At 41.8% G+C, this 19,444-nt stretch overlaps 2 protein-coding genes across 3 annotated transcripts; one reads left to right on the plus strand and one right to left on the minus strand.

Moving 5' to 3' along the window:
- Positions 1 to 241: 241 nt before the first annotated feature.
- On the minus strand, positions 242 to 7,990 carry LOC106587911 (solute carrier family 22 member 18). Its single transcript, XM_014176570.2, has 11 exons — positions 7,702 to 7,990; positions 7,392 to 7,601; positions 5,877 to 5,974; positions 5,442 to 5,587; positions 4,062 to 4,194; positions 3,830 to 3,942; positions 3,521 to 3,631; positions 2,918 to 3,018; positions 1,255 to 1,356; positions 919 to 1,039; positions 242 to 698 (listed from the first exon to the last, which is right to left on the minus strand). Exons 2-11 carry the CDS (start codon positions 7,530 to 7,532, stop codon positions 511 to 513), a joined length of 1,254 nt encoding a protein of 417 aa, XP_014032045.2. The 5' UTR covers positions 7,533 to 7,601; positions 7,702 to 7,990; the 3' UTR covers positions 242 to 510.
- A 4,302-nt stretch (positions 7,991 to 12,292) lies between these two features.
- Positions 12,293 to 19,118, plus strand: LOC106587909 (peroxisomal membrane protein PEX16). 2 transcript variants are annotated; one of them, XM_014176568.2, is made up of 11 exons: positions 12,293 to 12,516; positions 13,182 to 13,217; positions 13,338 to 13,414; positions 14,041 to 14,174; positions 14,588 to 14,694; positions 15,002 to 15,082; positions 15,211 to 15,357; positions 15,718 to 15,790; positions 16,012 to 16,131; positions 16,527 to 16,591; positions 16,787 to 19,118. In XM_014176568.2, the coding sequence occupies exons 1-11, from the start codon at positions 12,390 to 12,392 to the stop codon at positions 16,843 to 16,845; spliced, it is 1,026 nt and encodes a 341-aa protein (XP_014032043.1). In that variant the 5' UTR covers positions 12,293 to 12,389; the 3' UTR covers positions 16,846 to 19,118. The 2 variants fall into 2 exon arrangements, with proteins under 2 accessions (XP_014032043.1, XP_014032044.1); XM_014176569.2 differs by having other exon boundaries at positions 14,588 to 14,685.
- Positions 19,119 to 19,444: the final 326 nt, after the last annotated feature.

Consider the following 19,444-nt stretch of genomic DNA (forward strand, 5'->3'; position numbering starts at 1 on the left):
GTACACAATTCCTGGAAGCTGAAATTGTCCCAGTTCTTCCCTGGCCTGCATACTCACCAGACATGTCACCCATTGAGCATGTTTGGGATGCTCTGGATCGACGTGTACGACAGTGTTCCAGTTCCCAGCCAATATCCAGAAACTTCACACAGCCATTGATGAGGTGTGGGACAACATTCCACAGGCCACAATCAGCATGAGGCAAATGATGGTCACACCAGATACTGACTGGTTTTCTGATCCACGTCCCTACCTTTTTTTAAAGGCATCTTTGACCAAGAGATGCATATCTGTATTCCTAGTCATGTGAAATCCATTGATTAGTGCCTAATGAATATATTTCAATCAACTGATTTCCTTATATGAACTAAGTAAGTAAAATCTAGGAAATTGTTGCATGTTGCATTTTATATTTTTGTCCATTATAGAAATCTAATTAAATTCTCTGATAATATAAAATTATATTTAGGTCACTTTTAAAATGCCCTATGTATTTAACTCTGTGGAATGTCATTCTCTGTGCTCATCTTTGCTGTTGACCATGTTTCTAAGCATAAACACAAACACGACCATGTTCACGACAAACTGGATGAACCCAAAAGAAGCCACTCCGTAGTTGTGATACAAGAAGCCTCCAATCGTGGGGCCGATGGTGCGGAGTAGAGACTGCACAGAGGCACACAGCCCCAGCATCGTGCCTGCAGAAGAGTGAAGAGAACCAATCAGAAAAATGTCCAGAACAGGCAGAAGTTGCACTTCAATGCTAAACTGTTTCTTTCAGAATGTTACGACAACACCAAGTGTGATTCTTTCTCTGAAGTGTTTTTGTTTTGTTATGTTAGCCAATGATTTACTGTTTAACTGATGCCCCCCTTCACATTTCTCAACATATGTGTTTGAAACGCTTAATTGTCTCACCGGTATCGGAGGAAGGCACAGTCTTTGTCAGCATGCTGTCAGTGATGACGTTGAACACGCTGAGAGAGAACATCATGGGGAGAACGATGAAGCAGAACTGGAACACGTTAGCCATGAAGACCTGCCAAGGAGAGAACGAAACGTTAACCTTTAAGATCAAAGGTTTTACAAAAGGGTCATATTCATTAGGCACCAAACGGAAATAAAACGACTGAAACGAGGAGGGATTGAAACTGTCCAAGTGCTTTTTTCACTTTTTTTTTTTTGCTGAACATTTTGCTACGGTGAATATATACAACCCTGCATTTATCACAAGATGAAATGAATCCTCTGTACCTGAGCCAGGCCCACCAGACTTGACATGCCGATGGAGAGGAGAAGCAGTGAGTTCTCAGAGTACTTTGAGGTCAGCCGGCCAATCACTCCCCCTTGGATTACCTGGAAAAATTTGACCAAAAAAGTTCATTTCTCACCAAGGTGCTCTATTAAATCCTGTTCCCACGGGGGTGGGGATTTGATATCCTGGAGATTTCAGGAGAATTTAGCCATCTAAACTTTTAATTACTGTAAATACATTGTGTTGTCCTAACCAGGAATGTAGTGGTCAAATAACATGGTGAACACTGATAGCCAGTCGAGCTGACGCGCAAACAACGTCATCGCTAATTTAGCTTCACAGGTGCAAAATACCACAAAATAAAAAGAGGCTAGGGCCACAATGAGCGTATAAAAGAAACAAACTAACACTCATACTTGTCTTTTCCTACTAACACTAACAGCTGATGAACTACTTTACTAAGGAAAAATGTACTTACTATGACTGAGCTAGGTGGGACAACCACATATATATTAAGATGACTGCACTAACTGTAAGTCACTCTGGATAAGAGCGTCTGCTAAATGACTAAATATAATGTGTCTCTGGATAAGAGTGTCTGCTAAATGACTAAATATAATGTGTCTCTGGATAAGAGCGTCTGCTAAATGACTAACATGTAAGTCTCTCTGGATAAGAGCGTCTGCTAAATGACTAACATGTAAGTCTCTCTGGATAAGAGTGTCTGCTAAATGACTAAATATAATGGAAGTGTCTCTGGATAAGAGCGTCTGCTAAATGACTAAATATAATGTGTCTCTGGATAAGAGTGTCTGCTAAATGACTAAATATAATGTGTCTCTGGATAAGAGCGTCTGCTAAATGACTAAATATAATGTGTCTCTGGATAAGAGTGTCTGCTAAATGACTAAATATAATGGAAGTGTCCCTGATAAGAGTGTCTGCTAAATGACTAAATATAATGTGTCTCTGGATAAGAGTGTCTGCTAAATGACTAAATATAATGTGTCTCTGGATAAGAGTGTCTGCTAAATGACTAAATATAATGTGTCTCTGGATAAGAGTGTCTGCTAAATGACTAAATATAATGGAAGTGTCTCTGGATAAGAGTGTCTGCTAAATGACTAAATATAATGTGTCTCTGGATAAGAGTGTCTGCTAAATGACTAAATATAATGTGTCTCTGGATAAGAGTGTCTGTTAAATGACTAAATATAATGTGTCTCTGGATAAGAGTGTCTGTTAAATGACTAAATATAATGTGTCTCTGGATAAGAGTGTCTGCTAAATGACTAAATATAATGTGTCTCTGGATAAGAGTGTCTGCTAAATGACTAACATGTAAGTCTCTCTGGATAAGAGTGTCTGCTAAATGACTAACGTACGTCTCTCTGGATAAGAGTGTCTGCTAAATGACTAACATGTAAGTCTCTCTGGATAAGAGTGTCTGCTAAATGACTAACATGTAAGTCTCTCTGGATAAGAGTGTCTGCTAAATGACTAACATGTAAGTCTCTCTGGATAAGAGTGTCTGCTAAATGACTAACATGTAAGTCTCTCTGGATAAGAGTGTCTGCTAAATGACTAAATGTAATGTGTCTCTGGATAAGAGCGTCTGCTAAATGACTAAATGTATATGTCGTAAGCATCCTTGCTCCATACCATTGACACGATCCCAAAGTAGGCCATAAGGTAGCCATTCTGCTCTGGCGCCAGCTGGAAGAAGTTCATGGCGATAACAGAAAACATGACCTGAAAGATACCTGACACAGAATCCCTTGAGGTTGTTAAAAAGGACTCCATGCAAACACAGGCAGAAACACTAAAAACACAATAACCTGTAAAAACAAATATAGATTATATATAGAAATAAAAAGGTCATTAAACACTGAACATTGGTTGAGATGGGTGTTGTAGTTTTTATTAAGATTGTTAAATGCTGAACATTGGTTGAGATGGGTGTTGTAGTTTTTATTAAGATTGTTAAATGCTGAACATTGGTTGAGATGGGTGTTGTAGTTTTTATTAAGATTGTTAAACGCTGAACATTGGTTTGCGTTAAGTGTGCATAAATGCTATTCTCCAAATAAAATCTGTAGGTAAACTGTGTTACGTGCTTTTACCCTTTCACTACATCACTAATTCCACTTCTACAGCAACACATTCCTGCTAAGAGTTTAGTTCTCCCTCAGATGAGTCTAAACTAAGACATCCTCATAGGTGGAGAATAAACAACTCTTATAGGTAACAGTGGAAGACACCCACCTGATGGCAGACCTGAGATGATCTTGACCGTGAAGGTTTTGGCCACACCAGGGAACTTCATCAGTCTGGTGATCTCACCCAGGTCAAAGACTGACTTGGCATTGCTCTTCTCTGCAGGACCAGGAAAATATGTCACAAGCAACTCACATATGAAGTCACGTGTCAAATACCACACATCATGGATGTCCCCACTTCACACAGGCCACAGTAAGTGTCAGATAAAACACAAATGTTATTTTTTGCACCACACGCACACACAAACCCTTTAGAGAGTGAATAGTGTGTTGTGAGGTAGGTGTAGAGTCTTACTGTCTGTGTTGTCCTGTGGAGCTTGTATCTTAGTGTGTTTAGGGATAAACGTCCAAACCAACAGGAAGCTGATGAAGCTCCCTCCAGCAGCTACACAAGCAGCAAATGTCTCCCTTGAAAAGCCAGAGCAGGGATGTCACACGGCTAAATTCCAGCTCTCGGATTGGACTAGAATCGGATTCCAGCTCTTGGATTGGACTAGAATCGGTGAGCATTGAGGTGCTTCACTCACCCATAGCGTGTGCTGAGTGTACCACCCAAGGTGGAGCCGGCAACCATGCCAATGCCAAAACATAGGCCCAGCTTGCCAAGGGCATCTGCCCGCTTGTCAGGTTCTGTCAGGTCAGTCACTACCATCTGGGCTCCTGGTGAGAGGCAGAGAGAGGAGCACAACAAGTCAGACTTATCCTGGGGAGAGGAGGAGAGAGGAGCACAACAAGTCAGACTTATACACATAGATCCTAGTAGAGGAGGTCCTATAGGATCTGTTAGAGAGCTGTCTAGTACAGTAGGTCCTATAGGATCTGTTAGAGAGCTGTCTAGTACAGTAGGTCCTATAGGATCTGTTAGAGAGCTGTCTAGTACAGTAGGTCCTATAGGATCTGTTAGAGAGCTGTCAAGTACAGTAGGTCCTATAGGATCTGTTAGAGAGCTGTCTAGTACAGTAGGTCCTATAGGATCTGTTAGAGAGCTGTCTAGTACAGTAGGTCCTATAGGATCTGTTAGAGAGCTGTCTAGTACAGTAGGTCCTATAGGATCTGTTAGAGCTGTCTAGTACAATAGATCCTATAGGATCTGTTAGAGAGCTGTCTAGTACAATAGATCCTATAGGATCTGTTAGAGAGCTGTCTAGTACAGTAGGTCCTATAGGATCTGTTAGAGGGCTGTCTAGTACAGTAGGTCCTATAGGATCTGTTAGAGGGCTGTCTAGTACAGTAGGTCCTATAGGATCTGTTAGAGAGCTGTCTAGTCCAGTAGGTCCTATAGGATCTGTTAGAGAGCTGTCTAGTACAATAGGTCCTATAGGATCTGTTAGAGAGCTGTCTAGTACAGTAGGTCCTATAGGATCTGTTAGAGAGCTGTCTAGTACAGTAGGTCCTATAGGATCTGTTAGAGAGCTGTCTAGTACAGTAGGTCCTATAGGATCTGTTAGAGGGCTGTCTAGTACAGTAGGTCCTATAGGATCTGTTAGAGAGCTGTCTAGTACAGTAGGTCCTATAGGATCTGTTAGAGAGCTGTCTAGTACAATAGATCCTATAGGATCTGTTAGAAAGCTGTCTAGTCCAGTAGGTCCTATAGGATCTGTTAGAGAGCTGTCTAGTACAGTAGGTCCTATAGGATCTGTTAGAAAGCTGTCTAGTACAGTAGGTCCTATAGGATCTGTTAGAGAGCTGTCTAGTACAGTAGGTCCTAGGCAAGGTACATATGCTGGGGACTTATCTGGGAGTTTGAGTATGAAGGGAACAACAGTTAGTATATTTGTCTCTAACTGTGATTGTGTAATTGCTGCTGATCATGTCATGCAGGGCTCCCTTGAAAAAGAGACCTTGGTCTCAATGGGACTCCCTGCTAAAATAAAGGTTAAATAAACAATAGGCAGTGTAGCACTTACCAGGCAAGCCATGCATCAAGACAGCGGGGAGTTTGTGGATGAAGAGCATGAGAGGACTGTCAGCTATCGCTAGTAACCCATAGTAGACTATAGAGGCAGCGCAGGATAGACACATTGCTGCCCTGGCCCCAAAAAGGTCTGCAAACCTACCGACAACAGAAAAATAACACTGATCTATATTGACATTTGCCTACATATGGCCACCAACACATAACAGCTGTGATCTTGTGTCTGGATTCAGGTCTGATAAGCCCTCTATGTATGGTTCGTTGCCCTAAGTCATTGAACCATAACTCAATTAGATTTAAGTGACAGCACTTTAAAGCTCAATTTGCCAGCAGCAGATTGTGCGTCTTTGACCAGGGTTGGAGAATAAAGATACAGACTGTGGTTATGTAACAGATTATGTATTTCATTCAACAGAGTTTTGCTCACCTGCCAAATATCGGGCCTCCCAACAATTGGATGACACCAACCATGGTTTGCAAATAGCCAATCCATAGGGTGTCAAATCCCAGCTTCTTCGCCAAATACTGAATGGTGAGAGGTCAAACTTAAATTCATATACATATTTGTATTATTATAATAATTAATCAGTGGTAACCCGTCATTCAGGGCTGTTTTGAGCTCCATATTTTTTGCAAAATATAATAATAAAAAAATATATATATTTTATTTTTTGGGCCTTGCCTGTTTTGCATGTTATTTTGGCATTAATACGTGTAACATATCAGTTTGCAAACAATGTGAAAAAAATATATATTATTGAGTTAATAAAGCCGCATACAAACATGGTCTCTTTTTTGCTTTCTTGAGTAAGACAGCTCCAAAATGCAGGTGTTTCAGCCTAGCTGAGTGCTTTCTGTGGTGGTGGGGCAGCCAGTGGAAAATACAGAGCGTTGAGCCGTGATTGCCGCAAATTCAACAATGAGTTGTTTGGAAGGAATCAGTGGCTAACTGCAAGCATTGCAAAGCAATCATGAGCCTGCTATTCAGTGCAGTGGCTGTGTGGTCCCAAGTTTAAGATTAAGGGTCTCTTTTCCTAGTTTAAAATGATTGCTTCAATCCGTCCTAGCTCGCTCATTAATGTCTTCATCGAAATTACGGATTGCCTCTTATCCGCTGGTCGTCCCCTTATGACATAGTTTGTACATCTCAATTGTCAGTAGAAACCACATTTGTTTAAGCAAGTCAGCCTGGATTTTCCAGGGAGACGTCAGCTATGCTTTTTTAAAGGCAGTAAATGAGGCTGAATGAACTGTTTCACTGCCAGACAAGGCTCCGCTGATAGGCAGGTGCAGCAGTGGTAAGGTGTTGGGACTGCTGTTGGGACTCTGCTGTTGGGACTCTGCTGTTTGGACTCTGCTGTTTGGACTCTGCTGTTGGGACAGCTTTCTGTTGGCCCTAACAGTTTATGGGCATCGTTTGTCACCGTTATAGTGCAATTAATGTATTGTTTAGTGTTGTGTAGTGGCTTTGCTGGCATGCAAGCAACATTCTTTTTTTTGTCCCCACCAAGATTTACATCATAAAATCGCCACTGTAATTAATTCATATTAGATTGTCATAGATATACTGCTTTCAAAGCGCATAGTCACAATCCTCTATCAAAAACGATGGTGACCTCAAGAAGGCCCCGGTAAGGCCATTGTCTATATATTTTTAGGTGTAGGCCTATGTCAAATATGTCAACAATCCCAAGGCCATTTATAACTGTTCAAACCTATTAGCAAATGGCAAATATTTACAATACATTTGAATAACAGCAAATGAATGCATAGCACACGTAGCCTACTTTTTGTAGCCATTCTGATATCGAAAGTATTGAAATAAATTGCATTGTTTTCTTTCTCATCTCTATCAATATAGGCTAATCATATAACAACAAAAACAACCACTTTTGTAACGTGGGTACTAGAATAGAATATACATTAAAACACAAATACTTACAGGAGTGATGGAAAACTGTAAAAACATCCATGTGATATCCAGGACAGCTATGAGGTAAGTAACGTAAATTACTCTCTGCATCTTTGAGCCTGTATGTACATCGGTAACGGCGGTGGGTGAGTCTGATTTAACTCGTGACATTCTTACTGTAACGTTAAACCTAAACCCAATTCGGTCCACCGTCTTGAATACAATAGCCTCCTGGAAAACCTGGAACACGGATAAATAAATGATGAAATAACAAACAACGGCATAAGACAATATAATGCCGACACTGTGGCTGTCAAGTATTGAGATTAAATGCACTTACCTTTGTTTATCTGAAGACGAATTTCTTATAAATGCATAATAGATCCGTCAAAAGTGTTCCTGCCGTTACTACCAATGCAGATGTTGATTTCACTATGAGCGCCCCACCGGAAAAGAAAGGTGACGCTCAAACTCCATCGTTCATTCAATAAAGCAATTCCTAAGGATTAACTTTAGGAATGATTTCTCACGCATAATATTTCCCTATGTTCTTGTACTTTGATCTTTAGAGGATGTAATATGTTTGCCGGCAGCACAAAAACGGAACTTCCTGTTGTCAGGCTTCAAAATAAAAGCTCTCGTGAACTCATGCTGTTGTGCCCTTGAGCAAGGCACTTAACCTTTTAAATGCTCCAGGGGCGCTGACCCTGTGCTATTCCTCCAAACTCCCTGTGTGTGTGTGTGTGTGTGTGTGTGTGTGTGTGTGTGTGTGTGTGTGTGTGTGTGTGTGTGTGTGTGTGTGTGAGAAAGTGGTGGGATATAGGATAAAGACCATAGATAATAGACCTTCCTATTCATGATGAACTCATTGAAATTCAATGAATTGCCATATTGTTCAACTATATTCAATTCTTCAAATAACACGTTTTTTCAGTAGGTGACCTTGCTCTGTATTTTTTATTAATTTGTTAATTTTCCTCTAGTTTCAGTAGTGGACTTTTATTCTGACTTCTCAACCAGAAGTTCATTGGTGAAACCCAGCGAACCCACCCATTGGTGAAACCCAGCTAACCCACCCATTGGTGAAACATAGCTAACCCACCCACCCATTGGTGAAACCCAGCTAACCCACCCATTGGTGAAACATAGCTAACCCAACCCATTGGTGAAACCCAGCTAACCCACCCATTGGTGAAACCCAGCTAACCCACCCATTGGTGAAACCCAGCTAACCCACCCATTGGTGAAACCCAGCTAACCCACCCATTGGTGAAACACAGCTAACTCGTCACATGAGAGTCCTCCCACTTTACACAACCGCAAGTGACGTGACTACTAAATCTCAGTTTCCTATTAGGTCGTCATATACCGGTAGGCTTACATGTGACAAGTGTTGAGTTGGTTAAAGTTCATCATTGTTGAGAATGACTATGTTCATATTCAATGGCGACTCGTCATTCAGGACAGGTGGGGCAGAGCCTCACCTGTTTTGAGCCCCACATTTTTAGCAAAAAATTTATATTGTTATTGTTATGTTATTTTGGCATTAATACGTGGCACATATCAGTTTGCAAACAATGTAAACAAATATATATATATTTGAGTTAATAAAGCCGCATACAAACATAGTCTCTTTTTAGTTTTCTTGAGTAAGGGAGCTCCAAAATGCAGGTGTTACTGCCTAGCTCAGTGCTTTCTGTGGTGGTGGGGCAAGCCAGCAGAAAATAGCTGGTGTTGTACCGTGATTGTATCAGTGCTCTGTCACTCATGGGGACACTATGTCACCGCCAAGTCTAAGGGTAGAGCTCAGAAATTCAAGCCCCTTGGGTGCTGCCATAGAGTTACATTAGAAGTGCCCATCCAAGAAGCCTCAAGGTCATTGGCCACAGATAAAATGTCAAATTACATTATATCAACAGTAGCTTTGATTCGATTGATCATGTCAACATCATAATGTCAAAATCTTAGCTAGATGATGACATCATGAATCAAGTTCACAATCTACTGGCAAATCATTTTTAATCCTTGTCATATGAAGAGAAACGTTTGACCCAAACCCGAAACGTTTGACCCAAGTTAAACAATTTAAAGGCAGTGCTACCAAATACTAATTGAGTGTATGTAAACTTCTGACCCACCGGGAATGTGATGAAAGAAATATAAGCTGAAATAAATCATTCTCTCTACTATTATTCTGCCATTTCACATTCTTAAAATAAAGTGGTGATCCTAACTGACCTAAGACAGGGAATTTTCAATAGGATTAAATGTCAGGAATTGTGAAAAATGGAGTTAAAATGTATTTGGCTAAGGTGTATGTAAACTTCCGACTTCAACTGTATGTATACTGTAGCTAAGAAAGTAATGCTATGTGTATGTTGTGTAGTAAGCTGTTAGTAGCCTATGTGCCTCACCCTAATAATTTGGTCTATTTTCACCTCTTAATTTCTCAATTGTTATATTGACCATGTCCGTCCTAGCTCGCTCATTAATGTCTTAATCGAAATTACGGATTGCCTCTTATCTGCTTGTCGTTCCTTTATGACATAGTTTGTACATCTCAATTGTCAGTTGAAACCACATTTGTTTAAGCAAGTCAGCCATATCAGCTATGTTTTTTTAAAGGCAGTAAATGAGGCTGAATGAACTGTTTCGCTGCCAGACAAGGCTCCGCTGATAGCCAGTTCTGGCAGTGGTAAGGTGTTGGGACTGCTGTTGGGACTCTGCTGTTGGGACAGATTTATGTAGGCCCTAACAGTTTGTGGGCACCGTTTGCCACTGTTATAGTGCAATTAATGTATTGTTTAGTGTTGTGTTGTGTAGTGGCTATGCAGGTATGCATCCCACTTTTTTTTTTGCCACACCAAAATGTACATGCTAAAATCGCCACTGTTCGTATTGTAGGCTAAGTTAACGATATTGCTTCTTCCCAACATGGTTACTCTGACAATCTAACAAAAACCGCTCAGGATATACAACCTCAGTCAGTAAAGATTTTCTAAATGTATTCTGTCACAACAAAACATGCTCTGCTATAAAAGGGAACATTGATTTACTTCTGTGAATTGTTACCGGGGTCCTGGGCCGGGTGTAAAGGTCTGCTGGTCTGTCAGGATGTGTGTGGGGACGAGCTAGACCAGGGATGGGGGTCACAAAAAAATCTGAACTCATCATGAGGAGCGCAATGTCTCGCGGGTCTGTATACCCAAATCCATACCCACATGCAGTCAGAGCCTTTTGGGGGCCTCACTAAATACCAACCATTTAAATCAGTTGATGTTGATACAGCAAAACATAACCTATTTTATCAGCTTTATTAGAATTAAGACATAAGGCTAACATATATACGACATGTTACTTCCACACTCTCTTAATGACTTGAAGCCCACCTGGGAGCAGTGGTGTAAAGTACTTAAGTAAAAATACTTTAAAGTACTACTTAAGTAGTTTTTGGGGGTATCTGTAACTTACTATTTATATTCTTGACAACTTTTACTTTTACTTCACTACATTACTAAAGAAAATATTAAACTTTCCACTCCATACATTTTCCCTGACAACCCAAAGTCCGTGTTACATTTTTAATGTTTAGCAGGACAGGAAAATTGTGAAATTCACACACTTATCAAAATACTGCCTATGGTCTGGCGGACTCACTAAACACAAATGCATCTCTTATAAATAATGTCTGAGTGTTGGAGTGTGCCCCCGGCTATCCGTACATTTTAAAAACAATAAAATGGTGCCATCTGCTTTGCCAAATGGTGCCATAAGGAATTTGAAATTATTTATACTTTTACTTCTACTTTTGATACTTAAGTATATTTGAGCAATTACATGTACTTTTGATACTTAAGTATATTTAAAACAAATACTTTTAGACTTTTACTCAAGTAGTATTTTACTGGGTGACTTTCACCTTTACTTGAGTAACTTCCTATTAACGTATCTATACTTTTACTCAAGTATGACAATTGGGTACTTTTTCCAAGACTGCCTGGGAGGAACGTTTCTAGGGCTCCAAATAGACATGGGAATTGTAGCATAAGCCAAAATGTCAGACTTCTGAAAATAACTTCCCATCATTCAATTTTAAATTCCATGAGACCACAGCCGGTCTTTAATATACCCCTGTGCCTGTCTCTTTTGTCTTCAGCACATGAGTAGATCACCTTTGTCAAGATGTTGACCTATGTTGATCACCAACTTTCAGTGTGTTGCATTATGTGTATACAAATATTACCAAATTGCACCTACATGTGGACTGCATGAACTTTACAAAAATAATATGATCAAAGGTCATGCCGTTTTTATTTATGAAGTTGCTTCTCACCAACTGCACCATGCAGCCACCTGCATTGTGGGAGGCACTATGTGCAAACCAATCATTTTGTGTTTTGTTTGATCCACGCGAACGTTGCCAAAGACTTGAAAGAAACAGGAAACAACTTTACTGCTTTATAAAGCTACGGGGAATACAAAATAAGTTTATTTTGACATGTAAACAGAAAAACGTTTATAAACAATAGCCGCTATGTTGACACTACCAGTTGATCTGAGCCCTGCCGTTGGAAAACCACTACAGTGTCCGACTGTTGCCTGTCGGAGATGCACCTCCCTGACTCCACTCGCCGACTTGTCTACAGTCGGCTTCGCTAGGCTTACTGCTCGAACACACTCAAAACCTTTACCTTCGTCGCCCTCTGCAGTCAGTTTTCTCCCTGTCACAAGAAGGAACATAATATTTTCACGCCCCTTCGATAAAGCTTCGACCGGAAGTGATTATCGTAGCAGGTTATTAGAGTGTTTTCGCCAACCCTAACCACAGATATAACAATCTTATACAGATATGTGCCCTAACCCTTTTCCAAACATTAACCATAGTCTCATAACCGGCTACGTTGATTCTAACATAATACGAAAAAGTTACTTCCGGTGTTTTATCGTCACAGGAAGCAGACTTCAGTTGCGGAAGTATGATGTGTAGGTGTTCGTTCAGTACATGTTTTGATTTAGCAGTTTAGTGCAATGTCTAAACTGTACACAGAGAAACTGACCCGGCTCTACGAGCGGTATCGGGAGTACGTTACGAAGAACCCTGCAGCGACTGGACAACTGGAGAGCACCGTAAGAACGCTGTCGTACCTCATTTCGGGTGAGTTTAAAAGTGAAAGCCAGAGCGGATGGCTTGCTGCGTTCAAAAACAACTGGGAACTCGGAAAAATACGAGGTCAGATCATGACGTCAGTGATATTTTGGTCAGAAAGTCAGAGCTGCAGAAAGAGGCACGAATTCCCGAGTTGGATGACCGTTCAAAAACGTTTTTCCAAGTCGGAACTCGATTTGTTTTCCGAGGTCCCATTTGTTTTGAACGCACTGAAGTCGAAGTGGGAGATTTCTGAGTTCCCATTTGTTTGAATGCAGCATCCTCTAAAACGAATCTAAGTTGCCAAGTTAATTGCCTACACCTCTTGCCAAAACATTGACCATGCATCGCCTGATGTTCCTCTCAACACTACAATCTCGTGTTTGATCATGAAAACAAAGGAATGTTATTCTCTAATTCAGCATATGAAAAACAGTCACAGCCATGCATCTGGTGCATGATTCAATCGTTAAATATAACTATTTGTTACATCGTGTTGTCAGTAGTCCTGTGTAGAGTCTGGCATGGCCTATGGCAGGCATAACTCTACCTTATGAAATGTAATTATTATCTGAAATATTTAGCCAAGTTCTTTGATTGGTTCTCTGTTGAAACAGCATTACATTAGTTTGACATACCATCAGTCCTCAAGTGTTTTTGTGTCTATTTCACAGGGCGTTTCACTGACTCCCACGAAATCTCTGAATTGGGTAGGTTAGGACCCCACTTTACCTCACAGTTAAAGTTTTATTGACTGCAGTATAACCATGAACCAGAAGCATTCAGGAACTTCAACTGGTGGATCAGTTTGTTGTTGTGTGTTTTTGCAGTGTACTCTGCCTCCAACCTGCTGGTGCTGCTTAATGATGGCATTCTGCGCAAAGGGCTGTGTCGAACCCTACCCATGGTGAGGTCCACCTCCACCAGGTCAATCACAATAGTCTAACCCTACCCATGGTGAGGTCCACCTCCACCAGGTCAATCACAATAGTCTAACCTTACCCATGGTGAGGTCCACCTCCACCAGGTCAATCACAATAGTCTAACCTTACCCATGGTGAGGTCCACCTCCACCAGGTCAATCACAATAGTCTAACCTTACCCATGGTGAGGTCCACCTCCACCAGGTCAATCACAATAGTCTAACCTTACCCATGGTGAGGTCCACCTCCACCAGGTCAATCACAATAGTCTAACCTTACCCATGGTGAGGTCCACCTCCACCAGGTCAATCACAATAGTCTAACCTTACCCATGGTGAGGTCCACCTCCACCAGGTCAATTACAATAGTCTAACCTTACCCATGGTGAGGTCCACCTCCACCAGGTCAATCACAATAGTCTAACCTTACCCATGGTGAGGTCCACCTCCACCAGGTCAATCACAATAGTCTAAATATGTGCAGGGTTGTGTTCATTGGGCACAAAATGGAAGAAAACACTCTGAAACAGGGAAGTGCTATCAGAACTGACTGCAATCCCTGTGTGTGTGTGTGTGTGTGTGTGTGTGTGTGTACGGTTGTGTTTGTTCAGTCTCTCTCTCAGCAGAGGCTTCTCACCTGGCTGTCAGTGGTGGAGTACTTGGAGGTGTTCCTGGAGATGGGGGCCACCAAGCTGTGGGGGGAGGGAGGTCGCTGGCTGGTCATAGTGCTCATCCAGATCACTAAGTAAGGAATGAAGGAGCCCCTCGTGGAGCGATATCTAACCAACGCTTTAACTGGATCCCTTTTCATCGATCTACAACATGCTGTATTGTGTGCAAAGTAAAACAAATATGCTGTGATACATGGATTAGTAAAGACAATGAGATATTCAGTGATACATGGATTAGTAAAGACAATGAGATATTCAGTGATACATGGATTAGTAAAGACAATGAGATATTCAGTGATACATGGATTAGTAAAGACAATGTCAGCCTGTAGGTCTAATATTATAAACTGTGCTTTTCTTTAGATTGTCTCTGTTGAAAAACGTCATGGTTACTAGGATGTTATGTTGCATGGTGTTCCATTCCATTTCTCTCCTTCCACCTCACTTCCCTCTCTGTTCTTTTTCTCTCTGTCCAACATTTCTCCAGAGCCGTCTTGCGCTTCCTACTGCTCTTCTGGTACAGATCTGGCATGCAGACTTCCCCTCCTATTACCCCACTGGACAGGGAGGCACAGGGAGGCAACGGTAACAGAGGTCAACAGTTTGCACGTCGGACATATTTTATGTTGAACTCTTTTTTATTTTTTATAATGCAGGGTGTCTGGCAGATACCGCTGTATCCAAACAATACGACTTAAACATGACACTCTTTGTTCATTTGATTCAATACAACTTTGGGGCAGTTTTGTGTCCTTGTTCTGCTATCTCATTGGCTATAACCAATGTGCCAATGTCCTGGGTTGCACCAGGACCGGACCATATACTGCAGAGTTTACAATCTAGACAACCTGGAACTACTACCTGGACATAAATATATTTCTGTACCTCTCCCTCCTTACAGATGAGGACCATGATGACCACCAGGATGACAGCTCCTTCGTGGGCCAGCGGTCAGGGAGGGTGATGAGGCCGTTGGGCAATGGTAAGACTACACATGTTCCAGTGCAATGTTTGCATTCAGGACTGTGCCAATACTATTTATCAGGAATGGACTATCTGTCCCTTACCCCTCTCTCTCTCTCTCTCTCTCTCTCTCTCTCTCTCTCTCAGCTCCCTCTCTGCAGGCCCGTCTGTGGGCAGCCCCCAGTAGGGAGAAGAGGTGTGCTGTGGAGGAGGATCTGACCTCTAGTCCCACTGCCCTGGGGGTCCAGGAGACCATAGCAGAGTCCATGTACATCGGACGCCCGCTGGTACACTGTATCCTTCCTACTCTGGGACTCTGCCAGACACTAGAGAATTAAATGTGCACAATGTCATCACATGATTACTGCCTCTATAGATTCTGGTCCGGTACAGCAGCTATAAAATACATTGGCTGAAATGGTTGCATGATTCCATATACCTCTGTATGGTCTAGAAGCATTCTGTTCATCTTAACAGCACATCCCTTACTAGTGGAATACATCACTGCACTGTATATACAGTATACTAGTATTTGACCAAATCAGTGGTAAATGAAACCAAGGATTTCTCATTCTAACTCCAGTCAGTCTATACTTTGGAATGTGTTACTTCAGAGGGTATGTATGTTTTCCTCAACGCTGCTCCCAAACGCAGTGCTCTGCCTGGGAATGTGTGGGAGAGGCTCCTGGAAACCGTGGCTCATATCTGGAGCCATGGAAATGACCAGGTAACCATGATCTCTTCTCTTTACACTGACATGTGCTAAGAGTAATCACAAAATAAATGCACACACTGACTGGGCACATGATATGCATATGTGTTCCACTATTAAATCAAAATAGCCATAGACATACTCTTCTATACAGGCCATTTAAAAGCAGTGTCATGAAGGAGGCACTGAAACATGAGTAGGATAAAGAGGTATCCCCTGGTCTGTTCTCTCCACAGTTTTGGTTTGATGAGTGACACTAAATCTCTGAACCGGCGGGAGAGGGCGGAGGTGAGGAGGAGAGCCTTTCTGCTTCTGTACTACCTGCTCCGCTCCCCTTTCTACAACAGATTCTCTGAGTAAGTAGAATCAGAACTACAACAGATTCTCTGAGTTAGTAGAATCAGAACTACAACAGATTCTCTGAGTAAGTAGAATCAGAACTACAACAGATTCTCTGAGTAAGTAGAATCAGAACTACAACAGATTCTCTGAGTAAGTAGAATCAGAACTACAACAGATTCTCTGAGTTAGTAGAATCAGAACTACAACAGATTCTCTGAGTAAGTAGAATCAGAACTACAACAGATTCTCTGAGTAAGTAGAATCAGAACTACAACAGATTGAGTTAGTAGAATCAGAACTGCAACAGATTCTCTGCTAGAGAAGTTCTTTACTATAATGACCATTGGAACATGGCATGTTTTCTATCATGTGTGCTGCTTTTTAAACCTTTCCATTTTCTTTCACGTAGGACAAAGATCCTGTTCCTACTCCGATTTCTGGCAGACAACGTTCCCGGCGTCGGGTTGGTTGCTCGTAAGTGTTTACTTTTTATAGAAACCAAGTATCTGAAAATGGCATGGGATGCATTTGTTCCGTTGTTTACCTTTTTGGTGGTCCACTGTCTGCTGACATGCACTGTGGCTTCCAAGTTCTGCCAGACTGCATCTTGTCAGTTAATGTGTTCATTGTCCTGATTGGCTTAACCTTATCCTCCACTTGTCCTTCCAGGCCCTCTAATGGATTACCTACCTGTCTGGCAGAAGATCTACTTCTATAACTGGGGCTGAGGGCAAGAGGTGGTTGAAGGTCACCTGGCCAGCTGGATAGGGATCGACACTAAAGAGGAAGACCCTCAGTAAAATACAGAGCCAGAGACACAAGTCCCCCACAGACTCACTAGAAAACCTGTGCTGGTTAATCTGCTCTATTTCAGCTGGGACCCTCAAATAAGATCCAACATGCAGTTATGTTGCTAGGGCATTCAAGAGTACCTTACGGATCCTTCCGTTCTGTTGCTAGGGCATGCCAGAGTATCTTACGGATCCTTCCGTTCTGTTGCTAGGGCATGCCATAGTATCTTACGGATCCTTCCGTTCTGTTGCTAGGGCATGCCAGAGTATCTTACGGATCCTTCCGTTCTGTTGCTAGGGCATGCCAGAGTATCTTACGGATCCTTCCGTTCTGTTGCTAGGGCATGCCAGAGTATCTTACGGATCCTTCCGTTCTGTTGCTAGGGCATGCCATAGTATCTTACGGATCCTTCCGTTCTGTTGCTAGGGCATGCCAGAGTATCTTACGGATCCTTCCGTTCTGTTGCTAGGGCATGCCAGAGTATCTTACGGATCCTTCCGTTCTGTTGCTAGGGCATGCCAGAGTATCTTACGGATCCTTCCGTTCTGTTGCTAGGGCATGCCAGAGTATCTTACGGATCCTTCCGTTCTGTTGCTAGGGCATGCCAGAGTATCTTACGGATCCTTCCGTTCTGTTGCTAGGGCATGCCATAGTATCTTACGGATCCTTCCGTTCTGTTGCTAGGGCATTCAAGAGTACCTTACGGATCCTTCCGTTCTGTTGCTAGGGCATGCCAGAGTACCTTACGGATCCTTCCGTTCTGTTGCTAGGGCATGCCAGAGTACCTTACGGATCCTTCCGTTCTGTTGCTAGGGCATGCCAGAGTACCTTACGGATCCTTCCGTTCTGTTGCTAGGGCATGCCATAGTATCTTACGGATCCTTCCGTTCTGTTGCTAGGGCATTCAAGAGTACCTTACGGATCCTTCCGTTCTGTTGCTAGGGCATGCCAGAGTATCTTACGGATCCTTCCAGTCTGTTGCTAGGGCATGCCAGAGTATCTTACGGATCCTTCCAGTCTGTTGCTAGGGCATGCCAGAGTATCTTACGGATCCTTGCCTTTTGCATTCCCTCCTTGTTCTTTATTTTTGTAATCTGAGTGATTTCTGTCATATCTTCCATCAGACTGATCTTGAACCAGTATATGATGAATTGATTGTGTGATTTAGTTCTCCTTTTGTAAACTATACATTACCTAGTGGTGTTATTGACCGAGTGGTATGAGATCTCTTTGGCACCGCTGGTGAAGATCATCTAGTCAGTCAGTTTTGCTGTCTGTCACTGGGAACAATCCCTCCTAAATGTCTCCAGTTAAACAACCCACTACAGCTAGCCCTGATGGGTTCTGTGCAGTTGGTCCTACAGCATTACATCAAATGACTTTTGAGGCTGGTTGAAGTTCTCTCTATGGGGCTGTCCCAATATCTAATTTCTCCCAAAGTGTGCACTTGTTCACTCCTTCCCACAAATCTAGATTGGCATGGGTTAGTGGGAGTTTCCACCATATTTCATATACTAGTCAATTCCTTTCAAATCTGTGAAGGAACGTTAATTGGAGGAAGGAGAGAATTGGGCCATAACCCTTATGTTTGTCAGATTGGGTAGAAAAACAAATGAACAATGTATGTGACCATGATATGGAATCTAACATTTGTATATTAAATATATGCTGTATTCTCAATTATTGGTATTAACTACCTAATTGTGCTGTTCTAGTAGAGGTACTTTATTTAACCAGGCAAGTCAGTTAAGAACAAATTCTTATTTACAATGACAGCCTAGGAACAGTGGGTTAACTGCCTTGGTCAGGGGCAGAACGACAGATTTTTACCTTGTCAGCTCAGGGATTAGATCCAGCAACCTTTCGGTTACTGGCCCAACGCTCCAACCACTAGGCTACCTGCCGTTCCATCTAATTGTTAATTAATTGGGGTTGAGAATTAAGAATCGATTTTCGTAGTTTATCCAGACTACTTGAAAACAACTATCTGGAAATACATTGAAACCAGGTTGTTTTCCCTGTGTGAAAAAAGTGTTGATGATTGGGGGGAAGTGGAATGTTGTGGCTCTGAGTGCCTTTCAAAAGTTGACTTACCAGAGGAAAAAGGAAATCTCTAATGTACTTATTTAAAATTGTGCAAATGTTTTTATTTATGAATCCTATAAATGTGTTGAATAAATCACCAGAGTAATAATCTGGTACCACCCAGTCATTGTGTTTGTTTTAGGTAGGTATTCATTTGCTGTTATGTAATGTGCTACTACGGCTGCGTTTACACACACAGTAGAAATCAGATTTTTTTTTGACCAATGAGATCAGCTCCAATTAGTGGGAAAAAGATCAGCATGTGTAAACAATTAGGATTCAGTCCATGAACTTAACAGTGGGCAACCATAGTGATGGATTTCAATCTTTATTGACACAAATCTAACTTTTTGTAGCCTACAATAAATAACTTTTGTTTTCATGGGTCATTGGGATAGCCATTCTTCAGGCTTTATTCATCACTAGTGGGACATCCAGGGGGACAGACCG

The sequence above is a fragment of the Salmo salar genome, chromosome ssa26 (genome assembly GCF_905237065.1).
Source record: "Salmo salar chromosome ssa26, Ssal_v3.1, whole genome shotgun sequence".
Lineage (NCBI taxonomy): Eukaryota > Metazoa > Chordata > Actinopteri > Salmoniformes > Salmonidae > Salmo > Salmo salar.

Excerpts from the sequence above, each read along its gene's own strand:
- LOC106587911 (XM_014176570.2), bottom strand. The coding sequence starts at position 7,532 with ATGTCACGAGTTAAATCAGACTCACCCACCGCCGTTACCGATGTACAT. Across the intron at positions 3,019-3,520 it reads CATCTCAGGTCTGCCATCAG|GTATCTTTCAGGTCATGTTT; the intron begins GTGGGTGTCTTC and ends ATTCTGTGTCAG. Across the intron at positions 699-918 it reads TGTGCCTTCCTCCGATACCG|GCACGATGCTGGGGCTGTGT; the intron begins GTGAGACAATTA and ends ACTCTTCTGCAG.
- LOC106587909 (XM_014176568.2), top strand. The coding sequence starts at position 12,390 with ATGTCTAAACTGTACACAGAGAAACTGACCCGGCTCTACGAGCGGTAT. Across the intron at positions 12,517-13,181 it reads GCTGTCGTACCTCATTTCGG|GGCGTTTCACTGACTCCCAC; the intron begins GTGAGTTTAAAA and ends TCTATTTCACAG. Across the intron at positions 15,358-15,717 it reads CGGACGCCCGCTGGTACACT|TGCTCTGCCTGGGAATGTGT; the intron begins GTATCCTTCCTA and ends TCCCAAACGCAG.